Source organism: Limanda limanda, chromosome 22, assembly GCF_963576545.1.
Source record: "Limanda limanda chromosome 22, fLimLim1.1, whole genome shotgun sequence".
Lineage (NCBI taxonomy): Eukaryota > Metazoa > Chordata > Actinopteri > Pleuronectiformes > Pleuronectidae > Limanda > Limanda limanda.
The window spans coordinates 10841328-10853777 of NC_083657.1; the positions used below are offsets into that span (position 1 = coordinate 10841328).

The 12450-nt window shown below is 44.5% G+C and overlaps 1 protein-coding gene across 1 annotated transcript in view; it reads right to left on the bottom strand.

Annotated features, from left to right (window-relative positions):
- LOC133028792 (ADAMTS-like protein 1) overlaps positions 1 to 12450 on the bottom strand; it is a 98099-nt gene that overhangs the window by 6523 nt on the left and 79126 nt on the right. The window contains exons 10-20 of the mRNA XM_061095827.1: positions 12230 to 12341; positions 11903 to 12041; positions 11766 to 11816; positions 11474 to 11678; positions 10233 to 10380; positions 10047 to 10131; positions 5703 to 6022; positions 3577 to 3706; positions 771 to 981; positions 507 to 686; positions 138 to 291 (exon numbers count right to left, since the gene is read on the bottom strand). Coding sequence (XP_060951810.1) covers positions 138 to 291; positions 507 to 686; positions 771 to 981; positions 3577 to 3706; positions 5703 to 6022; positions 10047 to 10131; positions 10233 to 10380; positions 11474 to 11678; positions 11766 to 11816; positions 11903 to 12041; positions 12230 to 12341 — 1735 coding nt within the window. The remainder of the gene's footprint in view (positions 1 to 137; positions 292 to 506; positions 687 to 770; positions 982 to 3576; positions 3707 to 5702; positions 6023 to 10046; positions 10132 to 10232; positions 10381 to 11473; positions 11679 to 11765; positions 11817 to 11902; positions 12042 to 12229; positions 12342 to 12450) is intronic.

A 12450-nucleotide genomic window follows, 5' to 3' on the forward strand; every position in this document is an offset into this window, starting at 1 on the left:
TTGACTTTCCATTGATTTCCTTTGAGACAGCTTAGCTATGGTATGTTTTTTACTTAGTATCAACACTTCTGTCAATCTCCTTACTGATACCAGCTCAAATAAATTGAATGCAATTATACAGTATGTGTGTTTCTTACTCTCACAGAGCCTGAGCAAGCACGGTCGGATCCTGGTCGGTCGGCCAATGAGGGAGCAGTTCTTAGTGTCTATGGTCGAGTATCGCCCATCCTCTCCGAGTCTCCTGCAGATGGCCTGGAGATTCTGAATGCCATTTCCGCAGGTTACAGAACACTGGAAGAATAAAGGTTATTTCAAAACATTAAAAAAAATTGACCCTGCATAAACTGTACATGTGGCTTTATATTTTGTTTTTGACCATAGAAAGATGGACGACATAACATCTCCCCAAAAGTGAAGCCAAAGAGTCGGGATCACCACCTGGTGGTTGGTTCCAGTATAAGTGTATGATTTGCACATTTCTCCATAACTTTTGTTTTAATTCTTACCTGGGACCAGTCAGTTGTGACCCAGTGAGGTGGACACTCTTGCTTGGCGCAGGGCTGCTGACTTGCTGGGCTTCTGGAGGGGCAGAAAGTTTCTGGTAACTCCAAGATGCTGCCATCCGCCAACCGCTGCTTGCACAGGACCTTCCTCATTTTTACTCCACTGCCACAGCTCTGGGAGCACTGCAGAGAGGAACATATTAGAGAGCTAAATGCATCAGATAAACTACTGGGTTGGCCATTTAATGGTGGTGATCTTCCTTTTACCTTTCCCCAGTCGTAGGTGTCCCACATAGGAGGACAGTCAAAGCGGTTACAGGCTTGGACGGGACTGGGCTTGGGATTTTGACAGTCTTCATCCCTCAAAACCTCAGTCTGGTTGCTGTCCCGAGAGGGACGGTGGGTACAAGCCACAGTGCGGGTCAACAGACCAACCCCACAGGTTGCAGAGCAAGAACTCCACTCGCCTGTTCCCCACCTGTAGGACAATATTTATCATTAAAGAGATAATGCAAACTCACATGTGTCGGGGCTTTAACTAAATCATACGAATGTTAATTGATGAAATATATTAATGCTGTTTTTACAATTACATTTACTATCCAAATTGACAAACACAGTACATTTATGGGTTGAACATGGCTCATTAAGCCACTGAGTGTTTCAAACCGTCTTGGACCTTAAGAGGTAAATGCTTCTGTAGAGTCAACCCCTATAGGAACGTCTCTACATCAAGACATTTATATGTATTTTTAAAAGAGGGGCCCTATAATCAAAAGTAGACAGCCCTGCCTACCTACACTGCAATCCAAAGGTATTTTTTGGATTCACAGGTGGGGAGACTTAGTTAGCGAAGTTACACTATATCAGCTCAGGAATCACCAAATACATTTCATTGGATCCGTTGAACACCGGGTAATAGTTTGTATGTTTCAATTTGGACCTGTATTTGCTTATTAGCCACTTACATGGGTTAGATTTGAATTCAAAAGACAAGCCCCATGACTTTAAAGATTTTTCAACTTTTCAATTTGACTGTCTCTAATTAAGCATCGTCTATTATTGTCTGTGTCTCTGCAGCCCATATATCTAGGAGAATAGTCAGGAAACGTTTAGTGAATATGAGTGAAAAGGAAAAGAGTGGTTCATTCAGCCAAATCCTGGCAAATTCAATGATATTTGAGACCTCTCTATGGTATTCCTCCTTCACCCACATTTTCACAGTGACCAATGTTGACCAATATTCATATCATTGTCCGACACAGTTTTATTCAGGGTGATAAATCCAGCATCAAACTTACTTTAGTGTTTTTACTCCAATCTTCAAAAGTACCTGGTCGCTATGACTTTAAAGGAATCCAAAGGATTTGGCCAACATGGCGGAGATTTTATTTTTTGCTTGACAGATTAGGTGATATTTCAAAACTATTCATATTGATTCAAGGGTCCAGGGACTTGGGGCGAATTGGGAATGAAGCTTCTGGAGCTGTGCTATACCCAAAGCTAAATCTTCCCCCTTCAGAGGGAACAGTGTCCAAAGAGTGTGGCTTAATATGGGTTGGTGAGGAGGCCTCAGGGAGGGAGCAAAGGGCCAAAGGAAACAAGTCCAATGCAGTGTTTGTTGTGCCTAAAAACAAGACTCAAGGCCTGGAAAAACAGCCAAGGGCAGGCTGCAAGCCTCTGGGTTCTCTGACGAGGGTGAATGGTGGAATACCATGCCCGGTCTTAGCTTGAAATGAATGGCTTACCGCGAAATCCGCGTTCAGCCACAGTTAAGATGTTTCAAACAACAAGCCATTACGCTGTTTCAATATTCTGCTATTTAATTATGATGATTGCTGTAAGTTTGGTCAACACAAAGAGGTTAATATTTTGCAAGGTCACACATATGGAAATCCAAGATTTTACATCCATTGTATTCCAAATTGATTTTCATTGGATGATGGGTATAAAAAAATAAAGCAAAACATTGGCTAAAAGTCCAGGGACACTGAGAGGAATGCTGATTGGGTTGCAGCAGCCCTACAGCCAATAGTTAAACCAAGACAACAATAAGACACAAGGATATTTTTTTAAAGAAATTTTTGATTGGAGACTTTGTATGTTGCTAAGAAACTACAGACATCTATATGATGATACTTCTCCCATGCAAACAGTCACTTTTTACTCGTTCTCAAGAGACACATTATCAGAAATTATTGACTCTGTCCTCTAGTGGTTGTATTGCTTAACAACCATGCCAATGTATAGGATGCATGGTCGATGGTCTGTAAAAGCAGAATACATGAGTCTTAACCGTGTTAGATTTAGATACTGCTTCTTTTTCTTTCCTGCTGCATCATTGGCCCAAAATATCTCAAAGTATTATTTGCAGATGGGCTCGAGTTCAATTAGAATAGTTACTCGGCCAAGATAGGGATTTTGTCCCTATAATGTGTGATCACTTGTCATCATGCTGTTAGTAAAAAAATAAAAGGAGTTAATTTAGTAAAGTACAGCAAACAACAGCAGTAGCAGGCCTTTTTCCTTTTTCAGTTCCTCCAAAGGACAATATCCCATCGACATCTGATCCCCTCCTGTGTCTGATTGGGACCAGGTTCCACCGGCTTCATTTCCTGCCCTCTCTGCAACAACCATCCGTCTCTGCCACTCTGCCTCAGTGACACTCCGACTGAAGTGGCCTGAGCTGTGACTTAATTGGCACAAGTGTTTTTTTAGCTACAAGGGGGAGTGTTGCAGATAAGAAGCACTTCAATCTCTTTTGTGCAGAGCCAGAGAGATTCAGTGATTGAACCAGAGGGACGTGGGGGGGGGGCTTCTGAGATAAGTAGTTGCAGGCGTCAGACACAGAGGACGTGATTGTCCCTGCTTTTCATATTTTGTTTGGTTCCATTCTTGGAAAACTAATAGAGCGCAGCCAGGTTTCAATTCATTTTGCCAATTTAAAGAGCAGGCTTTGGGGAAATTGCTTTGTTTTTACTGCATCCATCCATCAAGTCTATTTTGAATATTAATGCACACACCTTTCTAAACAATGTGCATCTGATAATAATGTGGGTCTGTTGTGTCGTACCTGGGCGGGCATGGCTGGGTCCTGCAGTCCTGCAGGAGTTGGGGGGGCCGACGGGAGCTCACGCACAGCCTCTGGTCTGCTGCCTCCCTGGTCTGCTTGTTCAGACAGATCACCACAGCCTCCTGCACACCTGGAATCAGACAGCCACGAAGCAGATGACCAAACAAGAGCTATTACTCAGGGTTCATTAAAAAAGCGTTTTCAAGTTTTAAAAGTGATTAGCACATGCTGGCCGTCCCATTTGTTCTTACGACGAGTCTCAAGAATGCAAACACATACTGTTCTTGTTAAGCATCACACGCTCGCATATTATCACATTCACACGCACATGGAGCACAGAATATTGCAAGCAGACACTGTGCTGAAGCAGCCCAGATATTAGGCCCCCACAATGAAAGCAAACAGCGGTTGTATCTAATGGGGCACGATGAATATCAAAACAGCACGACTGCCCCGCTACACTGAACTGTGGATAAACTTCGAAGGAGTGTGATGGCAGGTCATGTTAAAAGCAGCGTAATATGAATCTCGAAATCTGCTTCCAATGTTGGGGACAATAACAGTGAGGCAGGCACTTCAAACGCCACAGCGGTGTGATGGTCCACAGGAGCGCAGCCCTCGGGGTGTGCGCGTGACATCCGATACCGGTCTGTAATCATCCCGGGATGGGAGTTTGTTGGGTTTGGGGCGAGCGCGCATACACAGACACTGACAAAGGCCCACACCCATGTGCAAAAGTGAAGATACACATGCACACTCTCAGGCAGACGGTAACACACGCACGAACAACGCGGGGCATGTGTTTGGATGTGGAGGTGGGGAGATTAAAGTGGGCTCTGACGAGTGTTGGCAGAATGTTTAGGAAAGCTGTCTCCGTCTGCCGCTGCAGTGAGAGTCGCCGGCGTACGACCTTTAGGGTTAAATATGTGGTGTTCTGTCTATTATCAGCTAACATCACATAACTCACTTCAAAGCCCATAACGGCAGCGCTTTAGTCATCCGCTGACATAATGTCGCTGGTCACTGCTGTGACTCTTTTTGGAAAAAACAACTGGGACAAATGCAATCAGAGTAAGAGAGTGAGGTTTTGCTTTTAGAATGTGTTCTGAATTTAATCTAAGGCCTAGATTTTTAACCTGTGAATCCATCCCAATAGCAGATACATGCATTCAGAGTAGAATCTTCTGTCCTGACCTGACACAGCCTGAAAATTTGGCGAGTTTGACCTAAACCCAACAGGCATTCTGTTTTTGTGTCCTAAGTTTCCCCCGACTACAGGCACAGTAGCATACAAAACCAAGTAGAGAGCCCAGCCAACGTGATAGAACCTGACCCAAATCCAAGTATCAGAACATGACTCATCTAGTCCCCATGGACTTGGTTGAGGTATCCACACCATTTGATCCAGAATACACATCAACCACAGCTATAGTCAAGAAGGGGTCGGTTTAGGTGAAGGCTGAAGTTTGGGAAGTGGAGGTCAATCTTCTTTTTCTCGCCTACACATCATTACAGGACGTAGCAGGGTTGGATTTCCCACGAGGGAGTATATTATATCCATATCACTGGGTGAGTGGAGGTCAGTGAAAAATGAAGAAATTACAGTTTTGGTCATATTTACAATAATATATTAATATGGATGAGTTATAATATATATCTTTTCCATTTATTTTGTTTCCCCTTCTGGAGCAAAGCTTTGGGGGCTTGTGGATTTTTGCGTGTGAGTGAACTGGACTGAACTGTGGTTGGGAGGACTTCCATGTTTTGGATTGAACTATTAAGAATAGAAAGACTTCTTTCTTCTCTGATATAACTGTTGGACTACTCAGTTTTCTATTTTAATTACGACTGAGTGCCATTAGACAATGTGTTTGGTTGCGCCCTAGTCCCAGTCCTCTAGTGATAGCAATATTAGTCTATTGTTGCTGGTTGTCCACCACTGAGGCCCAGTCTCAAATATTTCAAAAATATTTTGGATGGGTAGCAATGAAATTTGGTGCTAACTTGTAACTGTTTTAGCATAATGATGTTGACCTTTAGCTAAAATCACTTTGTCTAAGCACGACCACAGAGAAGCATGCAGTTCCCTCTCTTTACTCATTAGAGAGGGCAGTAACGATCCATACCTCCGCCACAACTCTCCGAGCACTCCGTAAATCCTTCATATTCCCAGTCGTGCAATTCCTCTCTTTCAGGTTTCTCCTCCTCCTCCTCTTCCTCCTCTTCCTCCCCTTCCCCATTGCTTTCTTTTCCTTGGCCCGCGACACCAGAGCAGGGGTTACGGTAGCAGGGCTGGCTCGCCGCAGGTTTGGGCCCCTCGCACTCGTCATCTGGCAGCTCCGCCACAGTCTGGGAGAAGGAGAGCAGCACCTGGCACTTGATGGCGCGTCGCTGGGTTCCGGCGCCGCAGGTCCTGCTGCAGGGCTGCCAGGGAGCCGGGATGAAGCTGAGGAATACGAGGCGAGTCGTTTGAGAAAGCAAAACAGAGCACGATCCATCACGGACATATGAAAACAAACAGCGTGCTGTTCATTCAGGAAGTATTGCCCCATATATAGAGTTCAGTCATCTCCTAAGTTCATAAACTCACTCAGGATTTTGTTTTCATCCTGCTGCGGTTAATTAAACAGCTGTGAGGATTTAGGACCAGCCGTTCTTGGATAAACAGCTTTCGTGCGCATCCTTCCCTCGTCTTAAAGGACGGATCAGTGAGGGAAATACTTGAAGATCACTGGTGCTCATGAACGCCCGAGGGCTCGTCAAGGTTGGGTGAGAATTAAGACCCAGAGCCTGAGAACTGTCACCCTTTGGCAGAGCGCAAAAGAATAATAAACCCCAAACGTGTGAGAGGGAGAGACGTATAAAATCCGAGTTTATCTTCAGATTTAATTGACACTCTCAGTGGGATTCTAACTGTCTCGGGAATGCACGTAAAAAAAAAGAAGAAGAAAAACGCTCAGTTCTTTGAAGGATCAAGGAGGGACGTCGACATCACGCCGTGTTCTCTAGAATTCCATTATGGTTGAATGATGTGTAGACCTGGTGTTTGAGGAGATCACAGCGGCTGTTCGATGTCATTCTTTAGTTCATTAACTGCTCACGCAACGATGGAGCACTGGAGGAATTCTCATGCGAAAATACTGAAATACAAAAGAAGATTTGTAACACGACGTGCACCAGATACTCTTAAAATATTTATCCGTTATTCATGCTGGAGTCTGAATGGCTTTGAATAGATGGTTGCCCACACTCGTGCAGATCCACCAGCATGTTTAACAGCTGACCACTGACATTGTGGGCCAAGGGCAGCAGAACACATGTGGATGAGTGAGAGGATGAGTGAGGCTATGATAATTAAAAATATATATATATTTTTTTTTTTTAATTGACAAAGGAATGTTAAAGACCAAATACTCCTGAAGCTGAATTGATTCTGCTGAATAACAGTTGTTATCCATTTTTTTCTATTACCCTTATCCTTTGATGGTCACGTGGAGACTGGGGCCCAGCTATTGGCCTAAATGCCAGGTCACCAGTCCCTAATGGGGCCAAGACACAGAGGCAAACAACTATTCACATTCACTGCTACAGGCAATTATAGAGTCTCCATTTAACCTTTGGATTGTGGGAGGAAGCCAGAGTCTTCAGTAAAAAACGGAATTGTTTTGTAACTCTAGTTTCGTAGAAAACTAAACAAATCTATGGAAGCGTATTGCATTCACTTGAGAGACACAGAGAGATGCTTGTGTCTCTTATAGTCAGTGGGTGTGGATCTGGTTGAGGGAATCAAGAAATTCACAACTCCATCATTTACACTAAGAGTTATGCTCCTTTATATTCCACCATTCTTCTGTGCAGCTGAATGTGTCAACCATCTTTACCGGAGCACACATGTTCCAGTAAGTGACTGCACTTAATAAAAGTACCACATCAGTGTTGTACAGCTGCTTTCAGTGTAAACCTTGGAGGTAACCAGCGAGCAGCATTTTTCCTTGGCTGCGCACCGTGACCACAACACAAGAGCGCCCCGCTGTTTTGTAAGATGCCTCAATAAAGAGCTCATAATTAAAGCTCGACTTTACGAGAGCCGAAGGACTCGCCGTGTTTCGGACAAACAAATGAATCACCGGCAGTGAGACCTTGGAACGGGAACAACCAAGTCAACAGGCGAACCCGCGGAAACGTTGATCTTCATGCGTTGTTAAAGTACATCTGTCAGTTCAAAAACAATCTTGATTTCATTCATGGAAGGAAACAATGCAACGCAACGTTTTTTGTGCGATATCTGCCAAAGCTCCGTTGCAATCACGTCAATTAAATTTCCATCGACGGAAATATTTAATTTATTCAAGGCAGAGGGAATGTGATAAAAAAAATAAAAAAAAACACTTGGCAAAGCCGGGGAGCATATATGGCTTTAATTTTTCAAGCAGTTGCACAGTGGTGGTTGAAGGCAGCCATAAGTTCTGGCAATGGAAGTGCAATAAGTCTGACGCAGGAATTTCCTTCTCCTTCCTCTCACATCCGTAACCTGGCCCCATATGGTGGGCAGATATTGTTGTTGGCTTGTGAATGACCCGTGTATTATACACAGATATTTATGTGCTATTGGAGGACAGACATGTTGTTTTTTGCTGCATTCGAGCAAACTCGCGTGTTTTGACGTTTCGCTCTCTTTCTCGTCCCAACTCGCGCTCCAAAGACAAGTCAAAGCAACAGATGTTTTCGAACTGGCAAACATGGTCCCCTAATACAAGTCATGCAAGACACTGGGTAGAGTCCAAGCATTGTCTGTCTTGAGAGGACAGCCTGTATTAGTCAACTGATATGTGGGACAAGCACATCTGGAACATCTGAGGGCTTGCTGAGGTAATGCTGGTAGCTGGTGACTGAACTGTCTGATTGTTTCCAAGAAGATGCTTTTTTCCTCTTTCAAATTCAGTTCCCCTTTCACCTTAAATAACCTAATGCAACAAACTCATTACTCAGATCTGACAGTGCACATGTTTCACTGAAGCACCATCAAACATCTGTCTTCAGCAGGGCTGCATTCTTCTGTCTTCTTCTTCTGAAGATGCTCCGCCACAACGTCTGACGATCATTTGCTCACGTTCTGAAAGCGACATTAAAAAACCGGGGAGCTACAGCTGCTCATTTTGCCGGAGAAGTTGACGAAAATGGCACCTGACGCGAACACGACCGCGATGCAGCCGCGGTTTTCTTGGCAGCACCGGCTCCTGTCTCCTTCAATTTCACCTCCAGGTTGCTCTTGAGCTGTGCACCGTGAAAAGTGTTGTCGAAACAGTGTACCTGGGACCTGACTTTTGCCTCTTTACCCTGAAGAGCAACAGTAATTCTTTGAAAAGGGGAAATGAGTGCTGGGATTTTTTTTTTCCTCCCGGGTTTTCTGGGTTGTGAACCATTGGAGGCTTGTAAAGGTTTAGCACCTCTGACAGTAACACGAGGTTCCACACGGCTACGTGATCTGGGTGACAAGTGTGTGTGTGTGTGTTTGGAATTACTGAACACACACTATTGATTTAGAATCACTGCCCTGTGGTTAAATGCCTCCATGTGATTTGTAAGGTAACAGTAACCTTTAACCTTTGAATATTTTTGTCACAAGAATGGGATGGACGGACAAGCCAAAAACATCCGGCCACTGGATGACACCAGTGTGGGAGCATAAAAACTGGATTATTTATTATCAAATTATTATTATAAAAGCTTGACATGGTAGAAGTGTGTTATTCGTTTCTTTATTACACCAAAGCAGAAAGCACGCTTTGCTGGAGGGGAGAGCACATGCTGGAGACAATGTGGGTCTTGGGAAGCAAATCACTGGCATATATTCTGGGATTGTCCAGTGATTAAACCTTTCTGGGCAGAGTTTCACAAAGCATTAAAAAGCATTCTTAATACTGACCTGCCCCTGCAATTTATAGCATTATTTTTGGGAAATGTTGATTTTCAAACAAGGCGCCCAGATAAATATATGATTGGCATACTAATAACCGCCTGTAAAAAAGCGCTCACAAGGCGCTGGCTGCTTCCTGAGCCCCCCACGATAGAGGAGCGGATAGATATAGTAAATGACATTTATGTTATGGAAAGATTACTTTCTCCCTTCGTCTTCGGAAAACTGTGTTCAGCCAATTATGGAGCAAATGGGTGAGATATGTAAAACCCCTGAGGCCAGACTTTGTAGAAGTATTGAATGAATGACCCTGTAATGTTGCCTTGATTCAGCGAGCCTCACCGACCCCTATCCCATTCTCGCTCAGATCACCCTCTAACATGTTGTTGTTTTTTTATTCGGCTTGTTTTTATTCTTTTTTTTTTTCTCTACTGATCTGTGATTATTGTCTACATGTACGCATTGTACCTCTCCCAAAATGTACAAAGTTACCCAATTTTGAAAAAGGTTGACAGCAGAAGAAAGCACGTGTGTGTGTGAGGCTGGTACTTACGTTGGCTCGTCCGTCACCGTGATCTCCTCCTCCAGCTCTATCGCCTGCTTATGCCAGACTGGTTTCGCCTCAACTGGGAGTGTATCTGGAGCAAATGACCCAGGAAAGACAAGGGAAATACAACTTTATTTCACAGAATCAGCTGTGAGTAAGTTTAGAGGTTCGGACGTGACCGAAACGCCTTACCCATTGACTTGTAGCAGGGCACGGTCACCAGGCACTCCTCCTTGATGTGGGGTTTGGTGGTGGGGCTGCACCCCCCGGCGTGGAGCCCCCTGTGATCGATGCACAGCACCACTCTGTAGCGCAGACCCTGTCCACAGGTCACCGTGCACTGAGGACGACAGCCGACATAATCGATTAAAAAACCTAGCCGCTGATGATAATTGCCGTACGCAGACAGGTTAACATGTTGATGCCCGATCCTGTGACCACTTCACTTCAGAAAGCCCTTAGCTTTTAACTTAAATAAAGAGACTTTCCAAAGCTCACTGCTCAGGAGTCCACTCGGTCCACCCGCTGCCAAAACAAGCATTTAAAACGCAGAGGAAGAATGTGCTGGGTAAACAGCATCCCAGGTTTTTAGGAGGCTGCAAATCTGACTCCCCGTGCCTCTACTTATGCCTGAATGAGTGCTGAGGTTCAAAAATCCCCATGAGGAAGTCCTGAGGGGCTTTTATGGTGAATGAGTCTGAAACTTCATTACATGTGTAAACGAACTAGGAAGGTCAGATTGATGCACGTGCACCATCCTAATAGCCTGGATGTGAATGGCCCACAGAAAGTTTAAGAACTCCATGCGTGCTGCTTGACTAAAGGGCTTTTATTGAAGCTTTGTATGTTTTGGACGCTGCATTCAAAGCAGAAGGGTGAAGGACACTCGCGGTGGTGTTAGCAGGGCTTCTCGTAATCACACAGCGAGGCGGGTTTTAACTTTGCAGCTGCGAAAGAAATTTCTCAAAAGTAAATTGGGTAAATATATATATTCTAACCTCAGGTGTTAATTGAGACCCAATTTAGTGAACTTGCAGAAGTTCCAGGTGGAACCAGCCCCAGATTGCCAAAAAAATATCTCTTTACTTTTGGTTAAGAGGCATTTTTCGCTGAACTTCAAGGGCTCCATCCTTCGAAGGCAGCATTAGAAGACCGATTGCGTCACAACAGCTTGACTAGGCTGTCCAATTTCAGATGCAACCGACAAATGCCTCCTTCCATTCCCGAGAAATAAAGACCACAAAGCTAACAGTGCACATGTAAAAAATATGTAAGTGGCATTGAAACTTTCTCGGTGTATCCAATTCACCTCTGTTGATTGGTAACAGCAATAAAGGAGGGGCCAGGTAGGCCGCGTCCTCTGAAGCAGACAGCTTTTCTGATGCTTTACAGCAACGTATTAAAGAAAAAATATTCTAAACAGAGGGACCTACGGGTGACCACTCCTGTGCCAGCCAGGTGGGGCAGTCGTAGGTGTTGCAGGGCTGCAGGATGGCCGTTTTCGGGGAGTAGAGGCACTTCCACTCCTCGGTGAGAGTGATGACTCCCTGCATGTCTTCCTCTACACAGGACACCGAGCGGCTCTGGATGCCTCCGCCGCACGAAGTGGAGCAGGCGGTCCAGGGACTGCTCTCCCATCTGACGGTGTAGAAAAGTGAACATGTCATGAAGAGATTGATGCATTCTGGGAGATGGGAATTCATCGTACAGGAGTTGGGTACATACCGGGGCAGGGGCTGGTAGAGGTCATACGGCATTATTTGCTTGTACCCATCACTAAAAAGGTAGAATCAAATTTGAAGAAATTAGGGTTTGCATCCGACAGATCTTTGTCATGGACGTCTGTACCTTTGCTCTCTAACCTGGCCAGGCAAGGCTCCATGTTGCATTCCTGCAGTTTGGGTTTGGGTTTGACGTTCTCTGGGTAATAATGGCAGTACTGATCCACGACCACTCTGCCGCTGCGCAGGTCAAAGCACTCTGCCGAGGTGAGCTGGTAACCTACAGAGGAGGCAGAGTCACATATCCCAACAGTTTAATACAATTTACATAAAAGTTTATTCTTGTGAGCAACAGAATTTAAAAATCAGTATTTTAGATTAACAGAAGATATCAAAGCATGTACATTTTGCAAATCTGCAACTGATTAAAATGAAGTTTTGATGCCAGCAGTTCAACAGAGGGCCTACCTCCACCACATGTGACGGAGCAGGGGAAGAAGTCGGTCTCTCTCCAGCGGTGGATGATCGGCTGGTAGTATATGTACTGGACCACGCTGTCTGCTCCACCGGTCAACTCCACCTACACCAACAGTGTTCAGGGCGTCACAATTTTGGCAATATTTTGAGCTATTTTAAGTAAATATATCGTAGAGCCACAATGATTAGTCAACTAATACATTCGTTAATTG